The sequence below is a fragment of the Emys orbicularis genome, chromosome 4 (assembly GCF_028017835.1).
Source record: "Emys orbicularis isolate rEmyOrb1 chromosome 4, rEmyOrb1.hap1, whole genome shotgun sequence".
Taxonomy (NCBI): domain Eukaryota; kingdom Metazoa; phylum Chordata; order Testudines; family Emydidae; genus Emys; species Emys orbicularis.
This window is the reverse complement of record NC_088686.1, coordinates 44,512,305-44,540,173: the sequence shown is the minus strand read 5'-3', so window position 1 is coordinate 44,540,173 and position 27,869 is coordinate 44,512,305. Positions and strand designations below refer to the sequence as shown.

Genomic DNA, 27,869 nt, shown 5'->3' with positions numbered 1-27,869 from the left:
AAGAAACATCAGCACCCCACATACCTCAGAGAGCTCAGGCTGCACTAACCTCACTTGCTTCCCTGACGCTGGCTAGGAGCCCCCCATTTCTCCCAGCACAAGATGGGAACTTGTCCTTCCAAACCTAGCACACTGAGTTGCCCCAGTCCTGGCTCCCCCCCAGCGTCCTCAGGGAATTCACATTCTAACAGACCCTGGTTCCAGTGACAACTGCCACTCCCCTCTCTGGATTTGCATTCCCAGCCTGACTGCATTGGGATAACCACCCAGGGACACTCGGGCCAGGATTCACACTGAGCCCCACTCAGCAGGGCACATCTGAATCAGACTACAGCTTCCAAGTGTGGAGGCATTTTGGCCATCTGGCAGCAGCAGCACCTGTTAGCACATGAGGATCTGAGGCTGGAACTCAAAGGTTGCCCCCGTCTCAAGGCCCAGGAGGGCCAGGGAGCTCTGAAAAGGCCATGCCCTATGCCACTGGGATACAGGGGCAAGAGAGCCTTGCATAGCTCTGGAGCTGACCCGAGTCCACTTCAGTTGGAACCACAGTCCCTGGGATAGGCACAGCCTGAGGGTGAAAGAGGGAATTCATCCAGGGCACGTGTGTGCATAGGCGCTACTAATGTTGCATCACATCCCAATCTACCTTCCGCTGCTGAGGTTCCAGCACAGGGGAGCGTACCTGTGACTCCACCACTCAGGGCTTCCTGCAGCTGCGGCCTTTTTGCTGCCCTGTTGGACGTCCGGTCGCTGCTCTCCCCATGCTCCTCTGAGCTGAATGGCAGCTCTTCTGCCTCCGCCTTTCTCATGGACAGACGGATATCGGAGCTGGAGTAGGTGTAGCCATGTCCCGCTGGGCAAATCTCCTTAAAGGCTTCTGCAAGGGAGACACAGGCCAAGGCTGACATGTGGGGGAAAGGGGTAGAAACCAGTTGCGAGCACATGAGGCTGTCCTTCTGGCAAGATCCAATGGAGGAACTGAAGATGCTGTCTTCTGCTATGCAGATGAGAATGGCCACGTGTGTGTTTGTGTGTGTACACACCCTCCATCCATCAGCCTACCAGAGTTAAAATATGGGTCTGTCCCATAGTTAGAACATGTTTGAGCCACCGTATGTTAGAGCATGGTGTGAAGGGTGGATGTTTCCAGCAGAGAGAATCTGCTCCCAGAGCTGGGTGTGTCTGTAACGGACACATTAGCATTCACAGCTACTGGAGACTGAATCTCTCTGTTGGCTCAGAGCTGCCAGGGGGAGCACCAACGAAACACCCCCCCACCTTTGAAGACAGCTATCACTTCATCAACAGGATACAGCCATATAATGGGCAGAGGGGGCTGCACATGGCACTGGGGACCTTCTAGTACTTTGGCCCTTTGATGCACATGTCCAAAGATGCCTTCCACCCAGTCCAGGGGTGTGTGTAGGAATTCCCAGCCCTGTGGGGTTCTGTGCTTGTCTCTCTGGTGCTTAACACACCAGTAAAAGCCAAACCCATCCTTGCTTGGTGTGTTGGGGCACTTGAAGGCTGACACTTCAGGAGAGGATGAAACTTTCCCTTTCATCTCACTCTGCCTCCCCTAAGGTTCTGTCAGGCTAACCCAGGCATGGGGAAGGCTGTGGTCTCCCTCTGGGGCAGTGCTGCATGATGGCTGCCTGGCGAGGAACTTCCCCCACCTCCAAGCTCAGATGCACTCACTTGTGCTGCAGATCCTCCAGGTTTGGAATCTGCTCTGCTCTGCTCCACTCCAGCCTCCAGAGCAGCAGGCCGCTCTCAGCTAGTGCACTCTGCCTCCTAGCAAGCAACCACACAGACCACAGTCTCCAGGCTGGCCTGTCCCCTTGCACTCAGTCCCCCATAGACTGTTCACGCCCACTTCCCAACACGTCAGCGCGTGGCAAGGAGCCTGCATTGGTTCTGGGCCGAGGAGTCGGGAGAAGGTGTAAGGTGAAGGCCAGGCTCCAGGCTTAGAACACTGGGCACAGCTGGGCAGCGAACACAGCTCTCACCTGACCCAAGCATAGGACACTTCTCACAATTCCTCCCCCATCCTTTGCCAACACGGCTGCAGCAGCAGATCTGTTTGGTGATGCTCTGGGCGAGTGGTAGGGCACAGACGCCTCCTGCTGCTGAGCGATAGCATAGCCCCTGCTCCATGGACACGGCCTTATCCGCTGAAACACAAGCCCAGAGTTAGTGTTGGAGGCCAAGCCGTCACCTCTGCCGGGCACAGAGTGTCAAGGAAAAGTGCTGCCTGTCATTGCCTTCAAGGTCCTTCCCAGCTCTGCCTCTCTGTCACCAGCCCCAGGGCCTTATCGCATCCCTCCTCTGCTGCGATACAGCACCATCACCCCACTGGTCTGCTTCTGCCTCAACGGTCTCCACGCTGTCCCTACATGTTGGCACTCACGCCACGCAGCCTTTGCCACTGGTTGATAAGGACTTTGGTGAAGAGCTGCAGGCCCCTCTCCCGGAAGCTGCGGTTTCCATAGTATGTCTCTCCCCAGCCTACACCTGCTTGGGCATTCAGCCCTAGGACCTCAGTGGAGTGGGCAGATCCAACAGAAGCGGCATGAAGAGATGGGCTTCTATTTTGACTCCAGATACTCCAGTGCAGGTGCTCTCAACACCGTTCCCCACAACTGCACCCCTGGGGAGAGGTCACTGCTTTCACGGCAGTCTCTGCAGAAGCTGGGTGCAGGCTCTCTATCTCCTGCATGCTCTGCCATAGCACTACCGTCATGTCGACTCAACAACCCGATGTGAACAAGGGAGGGAAGTGAGTGAGAATCCCATGGGAGCTGAGCCCCGCGGCCCTGTATGAGGAGAGTGCTGGGACACATGGGTACACATCCATGCACACACATCATGCAAGGGCATGAATGCACGCACACAGGATCTCACACCGCCCACCCACGCACACTCTCAGGGCATAGGGACACACTGGCACACACAGGGGCACACTGACACGTGATATCTTGTTTCCATCTGGGCTCATGATCTGCTGGTTCCTGCTCACAGTTCCGGGGAAGCTTTGGGGGACGTCACTGGGGACCCTGGGTAGCTGCTTCCAGGCAGCCATGCAGGGCTTGATCTCCAGAGCACTTACAGACACAGCGACTGCGGGATGGGTCCAGCATGGTCCCGGGTTTGCAGGTGCAGAGGAAACTGCCGCGGGTGTTCACACATTCGGCATCTTTACACAGGCCAAGCATCAGGCACTCGTTGATATCTACAGGGTGGAAGCAGAGAACAGAATCAGTCACAGTGCTCTGGGCCTGCCCATTAACTGGAGTCAGCGACAGAGTACATGGCAGGGGGAACTGCAGCAGGAAAGGGAAGGGGCTGAAATTCAACAGGGCAGGGACCTGTAATGTCCCCTATTGCTATGTAGCCAAATCGCCAGTGCTTCCCTTCCCATAACCCGGTTGGTATAAGCGAAGAGAAAACAGCAAATCGAACAGCAAATTGACAAATCAAACCGTGTCCAACAGCCCCACAAGCAGCACCTCCTGTCTGAGGCCCTTCCCAGCGCCCCACCCCACCCCATGGGCTGATACTGACCCCCATGCAATCAGCAAACAGCAGAAGTCTTTACCTTCCTGCAACAACACAGCTGGTCTCTCCAGCACTGAACCAGTTGAGAAGTGACAGCAGGAGTCACCAGAGTAAATTCCCATGGGGTTTCCCCACATACAGGGCTGGGGAAGGTCTAACGTGAGGAGCTGCTGGGGGTGGGTTGCACCAGGAGCCCAGAGTGACTGAGATCAGGGTCTGCCTAGAGTGCCCTGGCCAGAGACCTGCTGACTCCCACACTGGTAGAAAATGAGAATTAGCAAAGGCCCAGACACCTAGCAGCATGGGAGAGCTGGGGAGTCACTCTCTGTAGCTAGACAGGGGAGGGGAATTTTGCAGGTAGCATTTGGCTTCCCATGTTCTCACCTAACATTTCTGTCCCACTGATAATGGGTCCAATGTGCTCAGCCTTCAGGAGCCTCAGACAGAAGGGGTGAGGGCAGGGCACTGTTGTACTACCTGGCCCCCTCCAGAAATTCCTGAGTCACTACGTCCCCTCCTGGATGCTGTCAGCTGAGAATGTCCCCATAGTCCCTGGGCACAGGATTCCACTCCAGGCCCAGCAGAATCCTGCAGGGCTCTCTCTCATACTTTCCCATCAACGAGCACTAGGCTTTTAGGGGAGGGGACCCCACATCAGTGCGGGGCCAGGGCCTGGCAGGGCCCCTCAAGGTACTAACTGTATGGACTGTGCCCTCTGAGATTTCCCATTGTTCTATTTCCGAAACAGTATGAAACAATCTCACTCTGGCCTGGCTCTTTCTGCAGTCACAGCCCGGGACACAGCCTGGGACAGTCAGCTCCAGGCCCTGAGGGGCTCATACCTGCCATTGCTGACACTGATGCCCAGCTAGGTTGTTGGTAGGGACAGTGGCAGTGTCCTGTATCGCAAGGTCACCTGACTCCGCAAAGTGCTGCTCTCTCAAGCTGATGCTCTCTCTAGGGGCCTGACCTGGCTGGCAGGGACCTCAGCAGGCCATCTAGTCCCCCTCCCACACCGAGGCAGGGTTAAGTACACCTTGTCCCATGGGCCGTGTTAACCTGCAAAAGGCGTGTCAAGAGCAAACAGCCAACCCAGAACGTCTCATAGCCTCGCCTCTCTCCTTCCCTGCTGCTGATGCTCCAGATTCATCCAGCTGGGTCCAGTCACCGTGAACCATCCAGATGTGGAAGCTGTACAGCATGCCATGGGTTAGGGAGGAATTTGGGAGTCTGCCTTTGCTAGCTGAGCCCCAGGTGGGTACAATAATGTGCCAGGAGATTCCAGACTTTTTGAAAATCTCCTCCCCTTTGTCCCAGAGTCCTGCCTTGCCTGTCTCCTAGCCACGTTCACCTGCAGTCTGCTTCCTGCCTCCTGCCCTGGCTACGTCCCCTTTGTTCCTCCCTGCAGCTGCCTTCAGATTCAATTGCTCTTTAGCCAAAATCTCCAAAATAAGCTAATGGAAAGGAATGACTGGGAAAGTTACTGGCCCCTCTTCCTGCTCTATCAGATCAGGCAACTGGTACTGTTAGTCTGGCATCTTACTTGCTCTATTGGGTCAGGCCTCTAAGTCCCTCAAGTCCCATACCGCACCTTTGCTGTACAGCATCAGCACACTGGTCTCAGCTAGTCCAGTGTCCCATAGGACACTTGTATTGCAAACTGCTTCACAGGAACCTTTGTGATGACTGCAATCCCACATCCGCTGTGCATGGCCTGTTAGGTGCAGCTGCATAGATGGCTTGAATGATTGCTCTACTCTGGGATCCTCGTGGACACCAGATGTTGCATCTCACAGAGCTATCCTGGCAAAGTCATTTTTAAAGCTGTCAGACTGAGGTTTGGCGGGACTTGACTCATGAGCAAGTCTCCTCCTTCCTTTCAATCAAATGCCCTGCGTGGCCAGACTGGGGCACTGTCTGCAAAGGATGCATCGTCAGGAATCAAAGAGTGCTGGTGCACAGCAAGGACTGGGGGAACCTGCCCTTGCACTGACAGCCCTGCATCAGTCGGAGGAGTGGAAGGCATGTCTCCAGCTTGTCACTGGTGCAGCTGGTTCTGGGGATACACGCGGGAGAGCTAGCAGCTCCCAAGTCCGAGCCATGGCTCTGCCACTGATGCAGTATGTGACCTCAAGCAAATTCCCTCTCCCCTCTGGGCCATCCATAAGGGGTCTGGAAGCTCTCAGGAATGCTGGCTAAGTACTTGTTATCACCACCACCTGTGCAGCAGGACGGACAAGCATCATTTCCTTGCTGTTCCCACAGTTCCCATCCAATAGGGACCTAATAACTGAGTAACCTCCCAGCCGGTCACATGGCCCACAGCAGGCAAGAGCAGATTTCCCTGCTGCTGAGAGTCCCCGCTGCAGGCTTCAGACAAACCCAGCATCCTCTTCACAGCGCGGAAGATGCCAGCCGGTGCTTTTCACCCTTCAAGCATGGCACACTGAAGCAGAGCCCAGGATTAGCTGCTCTGTTCATTCCCTCTGGGGCACCTGGCATTGGCCACTGTCGGTAGACAGGATACTGGGCGAGATGGACCTTTGGTCTGACCCAGTATGGCCGTTCTTATGTTCTTACTGGCAGTGGGGACTGAGCTTTGTGCATCTAATTTAAACCAGAGGGCTAGATTCCATCCCCTGCTCCAGCCCCCTCATGTTTCTGTCAGTGCAGTAAAGCTGCCCGAAGTGGGCAGCTGAGGACTCCCACTGTATGGGAGTCCCCAAGTGACACAGAAGCAGCATTGCCAGCTGTACGCTACCCATCCTTGCCCACCCCCAGTCAGGGATGTGGCTGGAGCCATGACAGTGCCTTGGGGGAAGGGGAGCCCACAAACCCAGAACCACAAGCAGCCCAGCCATTTCTTCCATTCTGCACATAGCTGGTTCTTATGCCTGTTGGTGCGTCTCAGTAATAACCTCAGGTGCACAGGGAAGGGGGAGCACATAGTACAAAGGCCCTAGTGAGTTTACCGAGGGGCCGACACGGTCAGTGTCTGAAGAGGAAACCAGACCCGAGTTGGAGATGCTGTGTTCCATGACTCATGCATGTTACTAGGGTGATCAGACATCCCAATACTAGGGGCTCTGTCTTATATAGGACCCTATTACCCCCACACACACACCCAATTTTTCACACTTGCTGTCTGGTCACCCTACATGTCACCCACATTGTCCTCAGTGTATTCTGAAGCAAGGTTCTGGCTTTGGCACTCACATCTTCACCAGACTGCTTGGGGTTTCCAGGTCCTAGTGATTACATGTTGCCCAGTCCCCCTGTGCATTTCCAGTTAGCAGCCACAGGATGCAGCCCAGCTGGGGGAGGGATCCCCATCTTCTTCCCCTACCCAGCACCAGCCACCAGTTTCCATGACAATCTCTGCCCCGTGCTCAGCAGCTGGGTGCCACTGTCCCTGTTGCTGAATGGCTGGGTGCCGGGAGCATCAGGAGGTGGCCTCTCCAGGACCTGTGCTGTTCTCATTAACAGAAGTGGAGCTGAGGCCCCTGGGTTGTCATTAATCAGTGGCAATCAGCAATTCCACTGGAGATGCTGTGGCTCCCAGCTATTAGCTCTGGAGGATTTGTGCTGCACAGCCAAACTCAGTTCCAGAGGGACAGCATTTCCTGGGATCAGCTGGATTGCTGGAGTTCAAGCCAATTGGTGCTTGAACTTCCAGCCACTCTCTATCTGGCCTCTGTAACAGTGCTGATGCCGCAAGGCTGTTCTCTGGTATTTAGTAAGCAAAGACAAGGAGGCATCCTTGCAAAGGGAGCCGGGCGGTTTGCTTCTCTGCAGTGGGGGCACAGGAGTAACCCATGCTGGCCTCCTGGCCAGCCATACAGAGCAGTGGCAGGAGGGCTCCCTGAAGCCCCCTCAACTCCTGCTTGGGCCCTGCTGCCATCTCTCATCGATGCTTTAACAAAACCCAAAGCTCAGTGGATCACTCAGCCTGTTGGCTCCCTCTCAGCTGGGCTCCATCCTATAGACAAAGGCCTGGAGAACATCCAGCAGCTCTCATCCATCATCCCACTTCCTCTTCCATCTCTGCTGGGAAGGACCCCATGTCACCCATGTGATCCTTCTCCAATGTTCTATTAGCCAAATTGCTCTTTTTGCCTTTGAATTCAGGTCCTGGATTAGCACTGGGCTCCCAGACACACGTCCCATGGCCACAGCAAGGACATGGGAATGTAAGTGTATAGCACCTCAAGGCACCAAGGCATCTGCAGGACAGTGCGTCTCCTGCCAGGCTCAGAAAGGTCCCTGGGGAGGCAGAGCACTCATGGCCACATCTCTCTCTCTCCCAACACATCCCCATGCCAGGAGCCACACAGAGGGCCAATACAGAGCCCTGACACTAGCCCTACACTGATTGTCACAGGGAATCGAGGCCACTGTGCTGGTGACCATTCTCCTCTAGGACACCGTGGGGAAGCTCTCAGGTGACTCATTACTTAACTCAGTGAGATGGAAAGTCCCTGCTAGAGGAGATGAGTCACTGGACTGCATGCCATGAGCTTGTCCGGGCAGGCCCAGACACCATCCTCTAAGGGACACCTCATGGCTTATCAGGAATCATGACAATGTGACCAAGAAATTCCAGCTCCCAATCACTGCACAGAAAACATGGACTTTACGGTTGGAAAAATGTCAGATATTCCCCTAATGAGGAACAGGGGAAAAGCCGCCCTCCTCAGGTGGAGCAGATGAATGGGACAGACACATGCATATCCCCCCCCCAGCCCCGTGTGGGGCAGAGCGGACTCCTGGGGTGATTGGCCCACACATAGACACCCCTCAATGTGGGGCAGAGGAAACTCCAGGGTGAATGGCCCACATAAGATACTCCCCGATGGGGGCAGAGGGGACCCCTGGGATGAATGGCCCAGACACACCCTCTACTCCCAATGTGGGGCAGAGGGGACCCCTAGGATGAATGGCCCAGACACAGCCGCCCCCTGATGTGGGGCAGAGGACACTCTGGGGTTGAAAGGTGCATAGACAGGCCCCACCCTGGAGCAAGGCAGACTCTGAGGAGCCTGGCAGAGTTTATGTACTTGGTGCAGACAGATTTTCAAGCCAACTCACTTTCACCACTCCTCTCGAAAAACCCAAACAAACTCTCCCCCCCGCCCCCCAAAATCACTAGTAACTTGCAGTTAAAGTTGCTTCAGGCTACAGGAAATATAGAGATCACTTGTTTTTAACACTGCTAAGTACATGCTGAACTTAGAGATGCACATCACTAGTGCATGCACATGGCGAGAGAATCTTGTGGGTCACAGATAAGGCTGTTATCTGGGGAATTTGATTGGTATTGCTGTGAAACAGCCTGAGCTGTCAGGGACATGCAATTTTTCTGTACAGTTAGTGGAATGTAGCTAGTTACTTTCACACTTTACGGCTCAGGGTTCTTTAACTGTAACATCCCCAGTAGGCCGGTCCCAGGGCAGGAAGTGAACCCATTTTACACACAGGAATGATTATTCTCAGACTCCTTATCAGGCAGAGTAAAGGGATCAAAGTGGCATCCTTACCTTGACAGTGGCTCCGATTCAGCCTCTTGTATCCCTGGGGACACTCCACCTGTCTGTTTTCAATCACTGGATGAGCTAGGACGACAGCAAACAGTTTGGAAGCTTAGGGACTAGGGCTAAACTCCACAACCGAATCTTCTCTTTCTCTCTCCTTGACTCCAGTCTCTCCTTTACGCCCACCAGCCAGTGAGCTTCGTGTACTCCTGACCCTGCCTTTTCTTCTTCTCCCAACTCCTCTGTCAATAAGTCCCCTGTCACTACCTCCACACCACTAGCTATGCGCATCAGGGATTTTCAAAAGACCTCATGGCTGGACTGCCCACTGCTTAGCACCCACAATTAGGGCCAGATTTTCATAAGAGCTCAGCTCCCATTTAGGTGCCTAAAGAAGGACAAGATTTTTCAGAACTTCTCAGCACCTCCTATTGTGAGATTTGTGGTTAGATTTTCCAAAGAATTCAACACCCAACATACTGGGCTCTTTTAAAGATCTGGTGACTTATTTTTGGCCTAAATGGAACTGCACACTTCCGAAAGCGTAGCTCAAAGAGTCCATAAAACATACCGCACAGGATCAAGTTGGGTTGTACCACACTAACCCACCACAGCCGGCCTCCTGGGGCAGGATGGGGAGCGGGATGGAGAATGGAAGTGGCCCAAGAGCAGCTGTTTCAGAGACCCAACTTCACCATGTAGCGTTTCCAAGCGTTAGTTGATCCATTCATAGGTTTGTTCTCTAACTGCTAGCCATGCTGAGTGGTTAAACAATTCACCTTTAACACCTGCAGGCCATGGGCAGGGTTAGGAGTAAGGCTGAAGGTGACAAAAGTCATGGCTCTGAAGGGGGTTTCACAACAAGCCCACCGGTAACATTTTCAAATGTGCCCAAGTGGCTTAGGAGCCCAAATCCCATTGACTTTCAATGAAACATAGGTTCCTCAATGCCAACTGCCTTTTGAAAATGGGACTTAGGTGCTTTTGAAAATATTTCCCTGGTCTTCGTCACCCCAGCCGGTCTGCTGAGAATCCAGACTCCTCCCGGAACTTTCCCAAACCAGGCGCTAGGTGCAGCATGCTGGAGTCTGGATGGATTTTTACAGGGTTTTAAATGATGATGAAATATTATCAGAAGGGTTTGAACAATCTTTATTGTAAAATAAAGGGCAGTCAGTTGACGTTTCTCATACTGTCCCCATGACAAACAGCTTTAACAGTAATTCACATATTCTGGGCCATGCCTTTCCTTTTCAAAAGAAATCCTAACATAAGGACGTTGCCCTTTTCTTGCCACAACAACCAACCAGCCTTAGTTCTGACCTACGCCCCCAGTGTGACATGAGTTTTGGGTGGTCTGAAGCAGCCCCTACCTACACCTCCATGGTGTCTGGGTACCCTCTGTGACCTTGGTCTCAGCCTATCTGGCTCTCCCCCAAACTTCTATCAATTGGTTTCCAAACCCAAGCAACCATAAGGGTACCAGGGTGCAAATTGGCTCCAACTCGCAGGCATGTGCTGGTGCTTTGAGATCCCCTTTGTGGGGAGCATGAAGGGTAGTTTGATGCTGAGTCCCAAAGGGAAGAGCCCAATCTCTTCACACGGTCACCTTTCTGGAGCAGTGTCGCCACCCACAAACAAACACCCCCATCAACATCTCTTCCCTGAAGCAGGACCTGGTCATCACTAATGTCACATGCAAGGCTCTAACTCCTGCTGCTCCCCTAACACCTTCAGAGAGGCACAGGATCCTGCATGAAGAGTCGTACATGCCAGGCTCATCCAGAGGGGGCACAAACCAGAGCTATGAACCTGGGCCTGTTGACAACACCTCCCAGTAAAATATGTCAACAATGTCACTCATGTTGGGCAACCATAGGTGAATGAAATCTACAAGTCAGAGATTAGACTGGCTAAGAAAATTAACAGAGTGCATACAACTCAATGATCATTCTCCCATCATGCCATTTGGGGTTAGGGTCAGCAGAAGGAAGGCCCCTACACGCTGGGAAACCTTGTCATCTACTGGGTAGAGCAGTGGGGACTGGGCATCAGGAGTCCACTTCTGTTCCCAGCTGTGTCCCTGACTCACTGTGTGACCTTGCAAACCTTACTCTCCCTCTCTGATTCAGTTTCCGCATCAGTAACATGGAGATACCAGTAAAGCTATACTGTCAAGACCTTTGACATCCTTTGATGGAAGGCACTATTGGAGTGCAAAGCATCACTGTTGTTATAAGGTTCAGGATGCAAGACCCCAGGAGGGAAAAGTCACCCACAGCATCTAGTGTCTTCCCTGGACCTCGCAGAGTAAGAAATGTAAAGAGAGGCACGACGCAGACCATGCCAGAAATTAGCGAGGGGCTTAGAACAGTCAGACTCAGGAGACATGCAAAGAACCCACTTCAACCCTAGGAGCATTCATGCAACAGGCTCAGCCCTATATGTGCCATCTCCTGCAGAGTTGGTCTCCATACAAAGCTGGCCTTTTAATGTATAGGAGCAGTAGGGTGACCAGACAGCAAGTGTGAAAAATTGGGACTGGGGTGGGGGGTAATAGGAGCCTATATAAGAAAAAGACCCCAAAATCGGGACTGTCCCTATAAAGTCGGGACATCTGGTCACCCTAAGGAGCAGTAGATGCACTTGTGCACCCAGTGTGAATTTCATACAGCATGATGAGGGATTACTCCATCCGCCCTGGACACAAAAATGCTGGCCAACCTCCCACTGACAAACAAATGGTTTTTTCCTTGTGAAATAAGTTATTATTGGATCTCAACGGTCTCAAATGCGGGTGTGTAAGCTACAGTCCCACCATCATTCACCCCCAATGAATCATAACCTTGGAGCCAGTGAGTCATCATGTAAGTATACGGCCTAAGTGGAAACAGGAGGGTGGACAGGCCATCAGGCCTAGGGTTCCCCCACACATTTCTATTCTCATGCATATGCCTCTTGCACCTTATCGGGAAATTTACCTTGAAAACAGCCTCAGTACCCCCAAGCAAATGGGTAGCACAATTAACAGGCAGCTCCTAGATTCACCAACAACTCTAGTTAAGGAGCCTGCAACTCAGACCTGAGAAGGTGCCCCCAAACTGCCTGCGCTACAAGTCTGAAGATTCTCAGGGCAGAAAAATGGCAAAGAGCATCCAGACCAGGCAGAGAGTACCTGGATGATGGCCTGGCTGGGCAGATGAATTGCCACATTTTCCAGTTGGTTGCTTCTGCCATTGACAAGTGCCAGAAAAGCAGCACAGTTACAACACCTGCAACGTTTCTCCACCTCTGTGATGTCTCAGGTCCCCTGCTTGGATTGTCCAGTCGCACGTGACAAGGGAAATGGAAGGAATGACATAGGCTCCGACGAGATGCTGAAATAACAGCTGAGGGGACATTTATTACCTTTTCCCCCTTTTTACAAGGAGCTCTCTGCTCTGGCTGCACATGATTTCCTGACTCACTCACTCTCACTACACAGAATTTTAAATAGTGTCTTAAAATAGTTTTGTGGGTTTAAAAATGGTCCATAACCTACATAATTAAATCTCTCAAACTTTTTATAGGCAAGTACAATCCAGCCAATAAATTCCAAAGAGGCCCAATTCAGGCACCGTGTTTTGGAGTGAATGAAAGTGAACTTCAGGGAGTGGGAGGAGCTGAGGAGGGAGCCAGGCTGGTGTGGGAAGTGGTTAAAGGGGCACTTTGTCCTGGAAAGAGATTTTTGTGGGGTGAGGAATTTTTTCCCCACATATTGTGGAATACGTTGTGGAACAAAACGTGTGCGTAACAACTAAGTAACCATATGGCTGTATCCTGACACCCCTCATCCACCCAGCCACCTATTCCCCCATCTAGCACTTGTAGCTCTTCCTTGTAGTATCAGGTCTGCAAGTTCTTTGTGGCAGGGAACTTGTCTGTCCATAGGGCCTGGGAGGCACCTAGCACATTGTGGATGCCAAGAATAAATAAGGGACAAATCTGAGACAAGGCAGTGGACTGTGAAAATGGCCATAAAAGGACCTTACCATGGGTAAAAAAATAGCACAACAGCAAGTGCTATTCAGGGCTTGGGCAGAAGATCATCCTGGGCCCTAACCAACACTCTCTGAGTTAATGGTCAGACTGTAGACGGACAGATTAATTTTGCAAAGTAACCCATGTTCATTGAAAGAGCAACTGTAGTGTAACATGAACAGACCTCTCTGCACCAGGGGGAACCAAGACACGATGTCTGAAATATTAGGTATGGAGGTTGCTCTCTTTCTGTCAGGATATGGTCGCAAAGCAATGAGACCCTATGGCTGCAGGAGGACGTCAACTAACTGCCAGCTTGGACTTGGTTACGCAAGCAGAGGATCATTTCCTTCCTTGAAATATGAGGTCACCAAACTAGAACCAAGACAAGGAAATCAAGAAAGGCCAACCTGTGAAGGAGAACTGCATCTGAACTTAACCATCCTCTCCTAACCTCCCAGCTCTTGGCAATGGGAGACAGGCCTGGTAGGTTAGTGTTCTGGAATTTAATAGCGGGTAGTGATTGGAAGAAAATAGATCTGGTGCTCAGATTGAACAGAGGCAGTGCTAGGGTCAGCAAAGGCTGCCAGAAGATCCTGGGCTCCTCTGTGTCTGTGTCTGCTTCTTTTCCAGAAGGTTAGAATGAGGCTTAGCCCTGGTCTATGCTTACAATTTACACTGATGTAGCTAGGGTGCTCAGCGCTGTGAAAAATTCACACCTCTGAGCACAGAAGTTAAGCTACCTAGCCCCCCCCCCCCCAGTGTAGACAGAAGCATCCTTCCTTCAATCTAGTTACCGCTGCTCAGGAAGGTGGATTGCCTCCACTGACAGAAGAACCCCTTCCATCGATGCAGGAAGCGTCTACATGGCAGTGCTGCAGCTGTGCCACTATAGTGCCCGTAGTGTAGACATACTCTTAGACTGGAGACAGAGGGAGCAGCTGAGCAGCACCTGTGGGCAGGGAGATTTCAGGCTTGTTTGAAGGCATTGAGGTCTGGCTCCATATTAAAATGCTGTGTCTGCCGAGCCTTGCCTCCCTGCCAGTTCTGCAGGGAGCAGGCTCTGCATGTAAGGGGCGAGTGCTCTCCAGGTGGCTGTGCAACAGGACTCCTCCTAGACTGGACAGAGAGTAGCCCTTTCCAAAGAGCCCTTCGCCACCCCACTGTCAACCAGGCTCATGACTCTGAGCAAGCCTAGTCTCTGTTATATCTGCCAATGCAGCAGTGTCCCAAGCGAGGCCTGCCTTCCACATGGGCAAAGGGGTACGTGCTTTCTCAGTGATCTCACTGGGAGGCCAGGTGCCATTAGCTCACAGTCTGAGACAGAGGGAAGCGAGCGCGCTCCCTGACAGCCTTGGATTCCCAGGGCTCACACAGGCGCTTATCTCCTCGGCTTTAAAATAGTCAAGCTCGTCAGCATGAAAAAGGAAACCAGCAGCGAGAAGATCAGTCACAGGGGATTTTCAATCCAAGTTGACCTTTAAGCAGCCAGAAAGACTCGAGATGCTATTTTCTCTCATCTGCCACCCAATTACAACCATCCCAGGAGAGGAGAATCTAGCACAGGGCTCCAGCTTTCACTGCCCGCCTCCCCAGTGTGTGGCCCTGGGCTCCTGCCGCCCTGTACATCAGGTTAGTGATAGAGCTGTTCCCAGCCCAGTGCCAGATACATTATACCACACTGTCCCTGGGGTACTGACACAGCACATGGGCAATGCTGCCTCAGGCAGGATGGAGAAGGTCAGACTGGCGGTGAATCAAAAATGAGCCGGATTCCTTGGCCACGTTCAGGACACAAAGCCACTTAATGCCAGCCCTTCTGGAGACACTGCACTGGATGGAAGCACCATTGCCTCGTGAGAACCCTGGCCAGGTCTCTGCACACTTTGATGAATGTATTTTTAGGTTACATCTCTTCTCTAGTGCTCTAGGCACCTTCCAAGACAGCGATGGCAGCTGTGTGTGGAAGGGGAATGAGTTAGGCCCAAGGGTTTACAGAAGCCAGAAGAGCCTGGGAGCGATGAATGGCTGGACACACTGATTTGGTGCAGGCACTGGATGGGGGAAGTGGGGGGTGTTTAACAGAGATTGTTAGGAAGCTCTGTAGGGGCAGGGAGAGCCACGGGGAAGGGGGGGGGGTTAATGAGGCATTGCTGATTATGAGGTGATGGAGCTGAGCCAGGTAGAACAGTCAGCACACAGTGAACCAAGGATGCAGCAAACAGGAGGCCTCCTGAGAGAAAAGGAGGCAGGTTCCAAGAGGAGGAGAGTATAGCTCTCAGAGGGGCATCAGCTAGAGCAGAGACAGGCAAGGAACCAAGGCTGTGCAATGAGAATGTGCAGCACAGGCCCAAGAAAGCTAGGGATGGCATCAGCGTGGCAGGCAGTCGATGGCTAGTGGGAGCCCAGAGTTCTGCCTCCAAGAGACCCTATCTCTAGCATTGGTTTTAGTCAACAGGCCCTCAGTAAACATCCCAGGGATGGAGACAGCCAGGGAGAAGCAGGCTGGAGTGTGCGTGGTTAATCAAAAACAGACTGCAAAATCCTCTCTCCTTGGACTGAGCCAAGGCTCCAAGCATGCCACTGAAACCTCAGCCTGATTTAACACACAGCAGAAAAGACCTGCTCCCTAAGTGGAGAAAGCTCTGACCCAGCTGCTGAAGCCACTGCCAGCAGAAAAGCAGACAGCTCAGCCTTAGCAATGGGCTCCAGAGGGAAAGCACACAAGCGATTGCATCCCTAGGAGCAGGCAGACTGCTAGGTACGGGGTGAGGGAATGAGTCCATTTCTTGGAGCCAGTGGACAAGAACAGGGATCTCTAAAGCTGCCCAAAGGGCGTTGGGCTAAAGAGTCTTGCTGTCCAGATATGTTGCCTCCAGATGAGCTGTGACAGACAGCTTCCCCATGAGTCACAACATTCCCCAAGGCCCCAGCGAGGGGCACTGTATTGCTGGAGGTGCTGTCATCGAGGCGAGCTGTGAAACCAAGATCCTGCCCACATGCAGTCAGCTAAGATCCCACCTTGGATTGTTAGCCTTGGTGGCTGGGGTAACTTTCAGCTCGGGTAACTCCATTCTACCTTACTAGCTGTTCCAACTGGATACAAGATTCTTCTGCGTTTAACGTGCTAACCTGTTGTTTTGTGTTGCTGTGCACTGTGAACCAGCTGCTGCAGCCCACTCAGCCACAACTGAGCGATGGGCAAAGGGAGACCTCCAGAGAGCAAGTCAGGAATGTGTCTCAAGCCTGTTGGGATCCCTCTGGCCAAGAAGCACTATGAAAGTGTAATCATGTGTAAGCCTCAGCTCCTTCCCACTTCCAGCCATGCCCATGTGCATTGCCACAGTGAGACCAGCGTCCATGGCAGACTGTGCCACTCCAGTAGAACTAGGTCATCATCAAATCTTTTAAATCTCTTTCCTCTGCATCATCCCCGATCTGACTGTGGTGAGGCCAGCCAGGGTTTGATTTCCAAGAGGGTTCCAATTGCTTTTACAATGCCTAAGGGTGCAGCAGGGAGAATGGCATGTGGCTTGCAATACCATTCCATATATCTAATGACTGTGGCTCCAGCTGGGGGAGCAGCCAGTCATTTGCCAGCTATGCCTAACACGGTGGGAGGTCCGTGTGGGGAACATTGCAGATGCCAAGCCAGACACTACAGGATCCAACTTTCCAGTACATTCCGATTCTTCTCTAGGACAAAACCTTGAAAAATGTGGGAGAAATACAAATAAAATGATGGCCTTCAAAGAACGGGATCTTAATGAAGTTAAAACCTCCACCCGCATGGGTGGTTGGGGGGTGGGGGGGGGGGGGGAGAAAGAGAGCAGCAGGAGTGAACCCTACTGGGCAGGGAGTTTGCAGGACTGCCAGATCTGGGCCCATGGCTAGGCTGACCCCTGGCTATCCTGTGGGAGAATGGAAGGGGCAGAGTCTGAAAGGGGTGGCTTTACTAGTTTACTGCTCCAGCCAGAAACTCTTGAAGCTTGTTTGGGAGGGGCAGAAGGGAAGTGGTTTCTCCCAGCTGTTTAGTCAGTGCAAAAGACGGTACACAACACCTGGACAAATCCAGCAGCACCCCATCCTCGCAGGGATCTCACTCCCACAGAGCTAACCAGGCTCTGCGGAAAAGGGATGGGTGCTATTTCTATCTTACTAAGCTTCCCACTCTGTGGGTCCAGCCTAAAGAAAGTGAAGCAGTGCTCTGAGCCTCTGCTGGTGGGCATAGACGTGCGCAGCCCATTTCATTAGGGTGTGCACCCAGGGAGCCCCACCCTAGCCCCACCCCTGCCCTGCCCTAGTCCAGCCCCCATCCACTCCCTCCTACTTCCCGCCCCCTGACTTCCCCCCTCAGAACCCCCAACCCCCCCTACTCCTTGTCCCCCCCGACTACCCCCTCCTGGGACCCCAGCCCCTAACTGCCCCCCAGGACTCCACCCCCTACCTAAGCCTCCCTGCTCCTTGTCCCCTGACTGCCCCCCTAGGACCCTACCCCCTACCTGTCCCCTGACTGCCCCCACCCCTTATCCAACCCCCCTGGCCCCGGACCCCTTACCATGAGATGAGGCTCCTAGCCTCACCAGGGAGCCAAACACTGCCCCATGGGAGCGTGCAGCCCCGGCCCCCAGAGCGCTGCACGCGCAGCGGCATGGCTCATGGGGAGGGGGGAGCATGTCTGACTCCCCGCGGAGCCCCAGCCCCCAGAGCGCTGCGCGTGGCAGCAGGGCTCCAGGGGAGGGGGGAAGGCGGGGGAGGGGCCAGTGGCTTGCTGCGCTCGGCCGGACGCTCCGGCCCGGGAGCGCGGACCCCGCAGCTTGTCGCACCGGGGAATGGAGCCATTTGCCCACCCCTGCATTAGGGTGTGCCTGGGCACACCCGGCACACCCCGTGCGCACGCCTATGCTGGTGGGGACAATGCCTGAAAAAGGCAGCACCAAGGGCATTAGGGCAGGGTTTCTGCTGGGCTGAGAATGGCCCTGGGAGGCAAAACCCACAAGAAATACAGTAGGGCTGGGAAAAGAGGTGTGTGTGGGGGGGTTCATCTGCTTGGAGAAGCTTTCGGGACTTTAATTTCTGTTCTCTTGGGGTTTCTATCACCGAGCACTTTGGGGAACTGGCCTCTGTGTTAGTTTTTGCTGGGTCGAATGGTGTAACAAACATCTTAGCTGCAGGGAAAACCTCTCAATTTCTGTCCTCCTTTATCCCACGGCTTCTGTGGTGGGCAAGGGACACTGCACTGAGGCCACAGTGGGTTAGTGACCAAACTCATGCCCTGCCTGGGGTTTGCCTCTGTTGGTAACTTAAGAGTAAGACATAAACCCCAGCTAAAGCCATCTCCTTTGCCTCGCTTTCTCCCCTTTGCACTCCCTGGCCCTCGTGCCTCACAGAGGCACTCCAACCCCAAGCTGGAAGCTAACTAGGACTCAGCTAGGCTGGTGAGTCAATTGCTGTGAATGGTCCTAACACTCCACGTCCTGTCGCAGGCCTCTTGACCTCATGCCGGGACACTGACTACATCCCTGTAACTCAGCTTCTTCTCCAACACGACACAAACATCAGCCTGGCTTTCACCCTCCGCACTCCTCTGATACAGCTTTCCCCACAGGCCTCTTCCCAGCCAAATCCCAGGGCCTCCACTCTAACATCCTCCTCCTCAGCCTCTCTGCTACTTCTGACACTGCCAATCACACATCCTCTTTCCTACAGTCTTGCCCTCCCTTGGTTTTCGTGCCTCAGTTCTCTCCAGCCTCTCTGGTCATTCCTTCAGCATCTGTTCCAGGGGATCCTCCTTCCCACCTCCCACTTTGCAAGTGGCTCCCACTGGGCTCCACGCTTGGCCCCATCCTCTGATCCCTTCACACCCTCTCTCTGGATCATCTCATCCACTCACACAGCTTTAATTACCCTCAGTACACCAGTTACTCACAGATCTACCTCACTACTCCTGACATATCCCCCGACCCAATCCCATGTCTCAGCCTGTCTCTGACTTCTCTTCCTGGATGTCTTACCATCAACTTAACGTGGGCAAAAGCCACTCCCTGTGCCTCTGCCACACCTCAGCCCTCCTCTTCCAGGTCCCTTCTCAAACACACCTCTTCCAGGAGGCCTGGAAATCCATGTCCCTCCCCCAACAGAATGTGGACAAACTGAAAATCACACATGCAAATGAAAGCTGTGGGGCTGCTCCCCCGCCTGGAGTAAAATGCACCCCACCTGGGCACATCCCAGCCCCAGCCTCTACTGGACATAGATGTGGCATATGAAGTGCCCATACCGCTGCTGGTGCTAGGTGAATGAAGAACAGCAGCAGGGGCTGGACACGGCAGGATGGGCATGGCAGGTGAGTTCAGAGAGCTGTCGGCCTTGGTTCCATCCGATTCTCTGATGTTTCCCACACACTAATGTGTACCTAATATAAAAGCGGCAAGTCAGCAGAGACGTCCGGCTGTCTCCAGACTCAACTAATAATCCAGTGTCTCAGGCAGCAAGTCAATCCAAACAAGTTCTTCATTTGTCTAGCTCTCGCCTGGCTGCCCTGCCGTACATTTGTAAGTGTTTACGCTGAGCTAATTTCTGCCATTTCCGTCTCTGGTTGCTGGAATGCTTGAAATTCCAAGAGCTGTCGAGACTGGGTTCTGGTGCACAGCTCCCCAGGACAGGAGGGCACAGAGGGGAGCTTTCTTGGAAATCCCCAGTGCCAGAGGAAAGCGGTATGTGAGCAGGACGCACCATTGCTATGCGTGTGGCTGACCAGGTCAAAGAGCTACAGCCCGACAATATGAACAATGTGCAGGGCCCAGGTCTGAGTCTGAAAGAAACAGCTGGGCTCTGAACATGGGATGTGGAGTCTCTGCAGGTTGAACGCCTCTTTATACCAGCACCTTGGGTGGAGAAAGAAGCATCCATAGATGCTGAGAGCCCTGAGTAGAGGAGATATGGAGCAAAGCTGGGGATGAAGAGAGGTTCTGGGACTTGGTGCCTCCAGGAGAGAGATGAAAATGTGGAAGAGGAACCTATGCCCCGGACTCATTTCTGTCTGAGCTCTGGCATCAGATGTTGAGAGCACATTCCAGGGAAAAGCACATCAGCAGTTCAGTGGTATTGTCCTCATTCGGAGCAGTGCAGCCTTCCCCCTGCACCAGCCCCAGCACGTGGCAGCTGTCTGGCTGTTCTCACACCATGTGGTCTCCACCATGTAGGGCCATTTAAGGAGCAGCAAAGCAAGGATGGATTCAACAGAGATAGAGACTTGCACAGAATGAGAGAGCAAAATGGAAGCTCTGGGCCTCTCCAGCTAACCTGAATTTCTGCCAATGTACACAAGGGCCTCATGGCCTCCCAAGGGGAGACTGTAGCCCAAAGCCAGGGACTGAGGCCGGGATTTCCTGGTGGCATGGGAAGGAAGAAGATGGGGGATGCATTCTTTGCTGTCGACTTTCACGTTCACATGGAATTAATCTGATGAAAGCCAGACAGGCATCCATCTGTTTGAGCTCAATCAACAGACAAACAGCCATCTGAACCAGCGTCATGCTCCCCTGAGCCCCAGCTGCTGCAGGGACACAGTGTGGCAAGCCATGGAATTGGGAGCCACTGGGAGTTAATGGTTATTTATAACAGGCTAGTGCCCTCCCCAGCTATCTGCTGAGAGCACGGGTGGAGATTTCATGTTTGCAGGGGTGAAGCCTGCTTCCTATGGGATGTCTGTCTGGTCCCTGCTGCCACTGATGGCCAAGACTTCCCACGCAGGGATCAGGGGCACTCTGTGCCCTCCTGAGTGATAAACTCAACACACATTAGTAACCTGGGATTCTCTCACTGACATCCACCTGCCATGCACAGTCAAAGAGCGGCACCCTATCCAGCCATGAGGTTCCCTTGAAAGCCTATGGAATTTGTGTTCCCCTAGTCCATGCGGTTCTCTGAGTTCCAGGGGTCTAAGTCAGGGGGGAAGGGACGACAGCTGCTGGGCTGCACACTTGAATTCACTGGTATGGGATACCAGCGCCTGGCGAGGGCCAGGGAGGTGGGAAGTTCTTACAGCCATTGGTAGCCCAATGAAGATGCCATGTACAGCCCTGCTCTCAATAAAGGGAGCAGAGAGAAAGGGGAAATGGAGGATGTGCACAGAGAACATGGGGATGGGAAGGGTGTGAAGACAGCAGTTATGGAGCTGGAGTTATGGAGGATCACTAGAAACCAAATACGGAGGTTCGGGGGGGGGAGAAAGTGTGTGCGTAGAATGCCTTTATGGTACATTTCCTTGTTTGTACTGAACCCATCAACCGTGTGATCCTTTGCATAGCGCACATGCTCATGCTCGTCCCTTGGAGCAGACCGGGGCCAGCAGAGAGAAACAGGCAGCAAGAAGCGGGGCCACAGCAGAGTCCCAAAGGGCAAGGGGGTCACAGCAACTCAGAGCACCTCAGTTTAATGTTGGTGCCAAGATGCTGAGGCCCTAGTCCACATTTCAGGGAACACGGCTCCAGCTAGCATGGCCCATGACTGAGGAGAAACCAGTCAAGCGTCTCAGACAAATATCATCCCAGCAACAGGCGGCACAGGGAAGACAGAAAGATCTAAATTACTAAGTAAATGCACGCAAGCAGGAGGTGGGCCTGACTCAAGGCACTGCCTGAAGGTGCCAACAATCCTGTTCCATGTAACTGTTCCCCTTTACTCCCGTTGTCCAGCTCTCAGGGGTCTATTTCTGCTAGTCCCCATTAGGGTGACCAGACAGCAAGTGTGAAAAATCGGAACGGGGGTGGGGGGTAATAGGAGCCTATATAAGAAAAAGACCCAAAAATCGGGACTGTCCCTATAAAATCGGGACATCTGGTCACCCTAGTCCCCATGGTGGGGGGGGGGGGGGGGAAGAAGTAGGGAGGAGGTGGTGCTCTGATACTACAGTGCCGAGCATGGACAGACGAGGTGAAGGGAGGGGAGGCAGGCACGAGCCCCATGTCTGCCTGAGGCGAGTAGGCATGAGCTCAGCAGCGCTGTGCCTACTGCACTCCACAGCACAGCTGGCACAGGACAGAACTCCCTGCACTCAAAGGACTAACCCACAGCCAGCTCCCCTTTCTCACCAAATACCAGAGAACATCCTCTTCTCCCAGCTCCCCACACTAGGTACCCCAGGGCCATTCTAGTCTGGCTTCAGCCCTGCCAATAAGCCCACCCCCTCTGACCTCAGTTCCACAGCACTCAGGACCGCTCACACCACGCTGGCCTGGCCAGCTCCACTACCAGGCTTCCATTCCTTTCTCTGTCTATCGGGCTGACGGTGCCTCTGGGGCCAGCGTGCTGCCTGCTGCGAGATCACCGTGATAGGGGGAATGAAGCCTGTCCTGCCCAGAAGCGGCAGGGGTCTCTTATGGGGGCTCTGAACAGAGGCTGATCTAATCCTAATAAGGAATCTAAGGGCACAGGCTCCCTGCTCTCGTAAAGCCACACTGGGTCTGTGGGGAGGGCTGCAGCCTGACGCACGACATGCTAAGAGCAGGGACTTAGCACCTGTGACTCCAATGCTGGCATCGCACTTCACTGAGCCTGGAGAGAGGGTGTCCCTGCCATCCAGCAAGGCTCAGGCAGGGAATAGGTGGAGAGGGCTGTAGAGACCCCAGCAGCCCCGGACGATCTCCCCTGGCAAACTCTCTAGCTGCTTAACCACGGCTGGGATGGAAGGAGCCTGGGAGGCAGGGGCAGACCTGGCTGGCTGTGCACAGGTTTGAGTGGTTACTGGCAGCAGCTATTTGGTCACATGAGACTCTCCTTTCCAATCCAATAATCCCCTCCCCAGACTGCACGCCGGCCTCACGCACTCAGCCCACTATGGGACTGAAACCTGACCTCCACTCAGGGAGTGCCAGGACCATCTTACTGACCCTGAACCTGCCAAGCGGGGGGGATGACACCGGCCCCTGTCCTGGAGCACTGGGCCCCATCATGACAAAAGGGGAAAGGCAAGCCCCAGGCCCTGTCCCACTGAGGATGGGGGCGGGGGGCAAGCACCAGGCCCCATCCACCATCCCACAAGCAGCATGGGGGCACAACACTAAGCCCATCTCGCCAAGCTGCCAAGACTACCTGCTGGTAACTCCGTGTTCCCGCAGAGAGAGGGCAGCAGTCCTGAACAGTGCAGGAGTCACCCGTCCATGGGAAACTCCCTCTCCCTCCCCCGGGTGGGGGGCCCTTCCAGAAACCACAGCACCCCAAGGAATGAGCTCCACAGTGAGGGCCCAAGGTCCTAGCCTAGGCTGAGGATTCCTCTATAACTGTGCTGCATCAGTCTGCTCAGCTCTCGGGAGCAAAAAAACCTGAGCTGGATTCTTGTGTCCCTGGAACGGACTCCAAGCACACTCCTGCCAATTGTTTGATGTAGTGTTATTTCCAGAGCCCCTGCCAAGCCCGCGCTGGGCCTAGAGCAGGCCCGTAACTCTATCAGCTGAGTCTGCAGCCTCCTCGGCTAATCTAGGGCTGCACCTCCTAAAACCTCGGCCGTTGTTTTTCTGTTTCTCCCTCCTAATGTATCTGGCACGGAGCGAGCCACTGGCTGCATTGAACTTTTACAGAGGCGGTTTGTGGGGAAAGTGCTGGGCTCCAAGCCAGCGCCCAAACCAAACCGCTCCTCCCAGCGCGTGGGCTGAGGCTGGAGAGGGCAAGCATCACCCAAGACACCTCCTTCCCAGAGGCCTTCAGCAAAGGACACCTACATTCCAAGAGGCCTGAAATGAGAGGGGCCTTGTGCTTCCTCAGCTGATCGGAGCAGCCCTCTGTTCTCTCTGGATCCCCCTGCCTTCTGTAGTGTGTGTGGAGAAAGCTCAGCTCTGGTACTGAGAAGCCATGGACTGTCCCCATTAAAGTTTCCCTTGGAGCACTTACCTGGTCTCGGGGGGCATGGGATGCACCGGTTCAACCCCCAGAAGAGCCCCACACTGCCACAGCAATCCTCGAACTTGGCCAGGCCCGCCAGTGGGTTAGCACACTGAAATGGAGGAGAAGAGGAGGCATCAGGATTCTCAGAGTGGGACTATGCCATGCACCATTCCCAGCCCCTCCACCTTTCCAGGGCGAGAGTATCCAAGGGAGGGCAGCGTGGGAGGTGGTGTAGGATGAGAGGGGCAATGAGGAGGAATAAAGCCATGGCTCACTGCAGAGGAAGGGAGCAGAGCCAGCACAGGGGATGACTGCCTCGTGCTAGACACTAACACAGCCATCACAGCAAAGCTCCCTGCAGGGACAGAGCAGGGCCAGGGACACAGTTTAAGACAGTAAACAGTCTAGCAGACAGAAAAACACGAGCCTCCCTGTGACTGCCCCCTTGGAGGGGCTGGGGGTGCTAGACAGAGCAGAGCATGACCCAGAGATGATCACCCAGCAAAGCCTGGGATAAGGCCAGTGCCTGCTCTGAGCCACCCGGGGATTACCCAACGAGATGGGTGCACAGCTCCAGCCCACATGGGGAGCTTGTGGTAAGATGCTTTTGTTTGCTTAACGAGTCTCTTTCCCCCTCTGGATTACAGGCTTCCCCACTAGAGTTGAGATGTCGCAGCCCACAGGCCAAATCTGGCCCCCATCCATCTGACACATGGCCACATGCCCAGTGCTCACATTCCAATCACCTCTGCTTCAGACACAGACAGAAGAGACAAATACTTCCTGCCTGGGCTCCTCGCCGTCACCCAGGCTGCTCGGCCACAGCTCCAGTTACACAAGGCATGTTCCCAGCAAGCACGGCCCCTCTTCCCACTGCAGAGTTCCCCTCCGTAGATTTATGGGTCCCAGGAGAGCACCATCGTATCTCTAACGGGGCCTCCTTTAACTTGGCCACTCGGAGGGAGAGCCCCCTGGGATTGAGGTTGGGTTTAGAGAGCTCTCCATCTTCACACAGCTGAATGGGGCTTTTCCAGCCCCGCATTCACATGTCAAATGTTTGGGGCCTGATCTCATTTATTTTTGCTTTAGGAAATTGCTGAGAATTAAATCCAGCTAAAAATGTCTTGGATGGAAAAGAGCAAATGACGGGAAAGGTACCAGGAATAGACGGAGAGCAAGGGCTGTATTCATGGTGCTGGGGGAGAAGGAAGAGTCCTGGTCCATCAGACTATAGGTCTCACTCAGAGCTCGCCCCTGGGAATTCACAGGTGTTAGACTGGGGGCCAGAAATCTCCAACGGGGAAAAGCAAAATAATAAAATCCAGTCAGTGCAGGGGAAGGGCTAGACAACTCGCTAGGGGCATTTGCTTCCCTAGCTCTGACCAAGAAGCACAGGAAGGTAACAGGCCATGAAAAATCAGACTTTCACTTACTGTGTGAGATTGAGGGGAACTTTCCTACGTTTCCTACCCAGTAATCAGACAGTCTTGTTGTAAATGTTTCTATAAGTAGGGCACCTATTCAAAGGAGACTGTATGTGAGAGGTGTCAGGGCTGAGCAACACAGGCACAGGGCACGACAGGGTCCAGGCAGCGACCCCAGGTCCCACTGGCATGCCCTCTTTTTCCGACTTTGGGTCACATGCAGGCACTACATCACTGCAGCTGCACACGGATGCAGCATGTGAACCACTCAAGTGCACTGCACTCTGCATGCACAGCCTGCATTCCAGCATACTGCATACGCACTGCGCCACACGGACTGCAGTCATGTTCACACACACTCACTGCTCCACACACCACCTCCCCCAAAGCAGGACAGGTGCAGCCCTTACCTGTCCATGCAGTGTCTCCCGGAAACATCTCCCCATAAGCTCCGGGGGCCGCTGCTGCTGGCCACTCTCTGTGGTGATGCTGTTGCTGTTCCCATTGCTGTAGCTGTACTGTGGCCCAGTGGGTAGCTGAGACAGGAGCACAGCCTCCACACTGTTCTCCTCCGATTGGCCCGAGTCTCCCCTCACCCTGGCCACCTGGTGGATCTGCACAGTGGCCTCTGGAGGGTGCTTGATGTGGACGTTCACCAGGGAAGGGTTTAAGGAAGCTGGAAGATGAGTTTAGACCAACACTGACAATTCAGCTACGCTTGCCCAGGTGACCTACTTGGCACTGGGAGCAGCTCCTCGTTTGCCAGTGAGTCACTGTGGAGGGGACACTGACTGCTGAGGCCACTCTGGGACGACTGCACTGGGAAATCCAGAGAAAACCTGTGTCATGAAGGAAAATGTCTGCCTAGTCTCCCAGCTGGGCAAACCCCGAAGAGCCTTCCTGCGCAACCTGAGACAAGCTCGTCAAGAACCCACAGGACAGTGCTTAAGTGCAACACTCTGGGTTAATACCATGCTACAGTGGGGGTAGGGGTTATATGCACGAGCCAGGAGGGTCCAGTGTTCCCATGGCAGCCTTCGCACAGACTACACTTAGAGGCACATGCCCAGCTCCCACTGACTTCAGCCTTGTGGCTGCGCCCATGGCACTGTGGGCACCTGAACTCTGAGATTCCCTGACAGCCATGCATTGAAATTCCTACCCCGAGCATTGCCTCAACAGAGCAGTAGGGTTTCATTCCTGTGGGTGCTTCTCACAGTGTGAAAAAGGCACAGCACTCAGGTCCTGCTGCCTCTGGGTGGCTGAGGCCTTGCACACTCGGGACTTGCTCATCTGCACGTGCTCTCATACGGCCTTGTCACCATGTGCTCGCAACAAGCTCCCACACACACATTCGGGTGCTTGCACCCCTTCCCAGACCCTCACAGAGAGCCCATGATCTAATAACTGACTGGTCCGGAGAGGAGAGGAGAGGGTGAGGGCGCTGGAATACCGAGATACCTGGACCTGCTCAGAGGTGTGTTCTCACTCGTGGGCGTGAGAGAGACCTGGAGGGTTTTGCAGCAAGGTGGGGAGGTCATGGGCTTCCTGGGAGGAAACTGACACCAGGCTTGGGGGAAGGGCAGGCACAATATTTTAATCTAATAACAATCACTCCATCCCCTACTTCACATGTGGAATGTGGGGTGAGTGCGAGGGAGGGGGCTGTCCAAAGTGCAGAGTGTGTGTCAGGGTTAAGGGATCCACTGTCACAGGGACCAACCCCTTACCTTCTTCTTCCACTGACCCCAGAGCTAGCCCCACTGCTTCCGCCCCCTATTATCTCCCAGACCAGAACCCTCCCTCCCCTACCCCATGAATTCCACACACCCCTGTCCAGAAATGTTCTAGTCTCCAGGGCACAAGCAGCCTGGCACTAGCTTTGCAAGCCCATGCTCTGGAGGGTAGTTGGGCCCAGATATCCAGCCAGGGCTGCTCTCTAAACCACACATGCAGGCAGCCTGAAAGGGTGGGTGGCCCAGGCCCGCGCTCACCGAGCTGGTTGGACAGAGGCAGCGTGTACATGGACTGCTTCATGGAGCCGCTGGCCAGGGTCTTTGGGACTCTTCCCACTTGTTTTTTTTCCAGCTTTGGAACTGGCAGGTGGCAAAACTTCCCTGTGGAGTTAGACGGGCACCAGCACTCATCCCTGCCTACGCAGCGCCCTCCGTTCATGCAGGGGATCTGGCAGAAATCTGTAAGGCAAAGAGAGACCAGCTTAACAGAGGAGCCTAGCTACTCCCTCTGGCTGGGGAGCGGCCCAGCATCAGCCCTGGGATCCCAGACGAGCGGCCTGGCCTGGCAGCAGCCTTGCAATAACCAAGCAGCAGGCCCAGCACAGCAGCAGGCACCTCGTTTCTTAAAAGCAGCCTGGTGGCAGCCTGGGATTCGCCACTGAGGGTCACTCTAACCAGCAGAGAGCAAGAGGAGAAACCACAGACCCTAGCTTAGC

At 53.9% G+C, this 27,869-nt stretch overlaps 1 protein-coding gene across 1 annotated transcript in view; it reads right to left on the bottom strand.

The window, feature by feature from the left end:
- Positions 1-27,869, bottom strand: part of LTBP2 (latent transforming growth factor beta binding protein 2) — a 113,721-nt gene that overhangs the window by 32,842 nt on the left and 53,010 nt on the right. The window contains exons 6-12 of the mRNA XM_065404166.1: positions 27,412-27,612; positions 25,828-26,093; positions 24,000-24,102; positions 9,096-9,170; positions 3,110-3,232; positions 2,010-2,174; positions 683-877 (exon numbers count right to left, since the gene is read on the bottom strand). Of these exons, the coding sequence (XP_065260238.1) occupies positions 683-877; positions 2,010-2,174; positions 3,110-3,232; positions 9,096-9,170; positions 24,000-24,102; positions 25,828-26,093; positions 27,412-27,612 (1,128 nt within the window). The remainder of the gene's footprint in view (positions 1-682; positions 878-2,009; positions 2,175-3,109; positions 3,233-9,095; positions 9,171-23,999; positions 24,103-25,827; positions 26,094-27,411; positions 27,613-27,869) is intronic.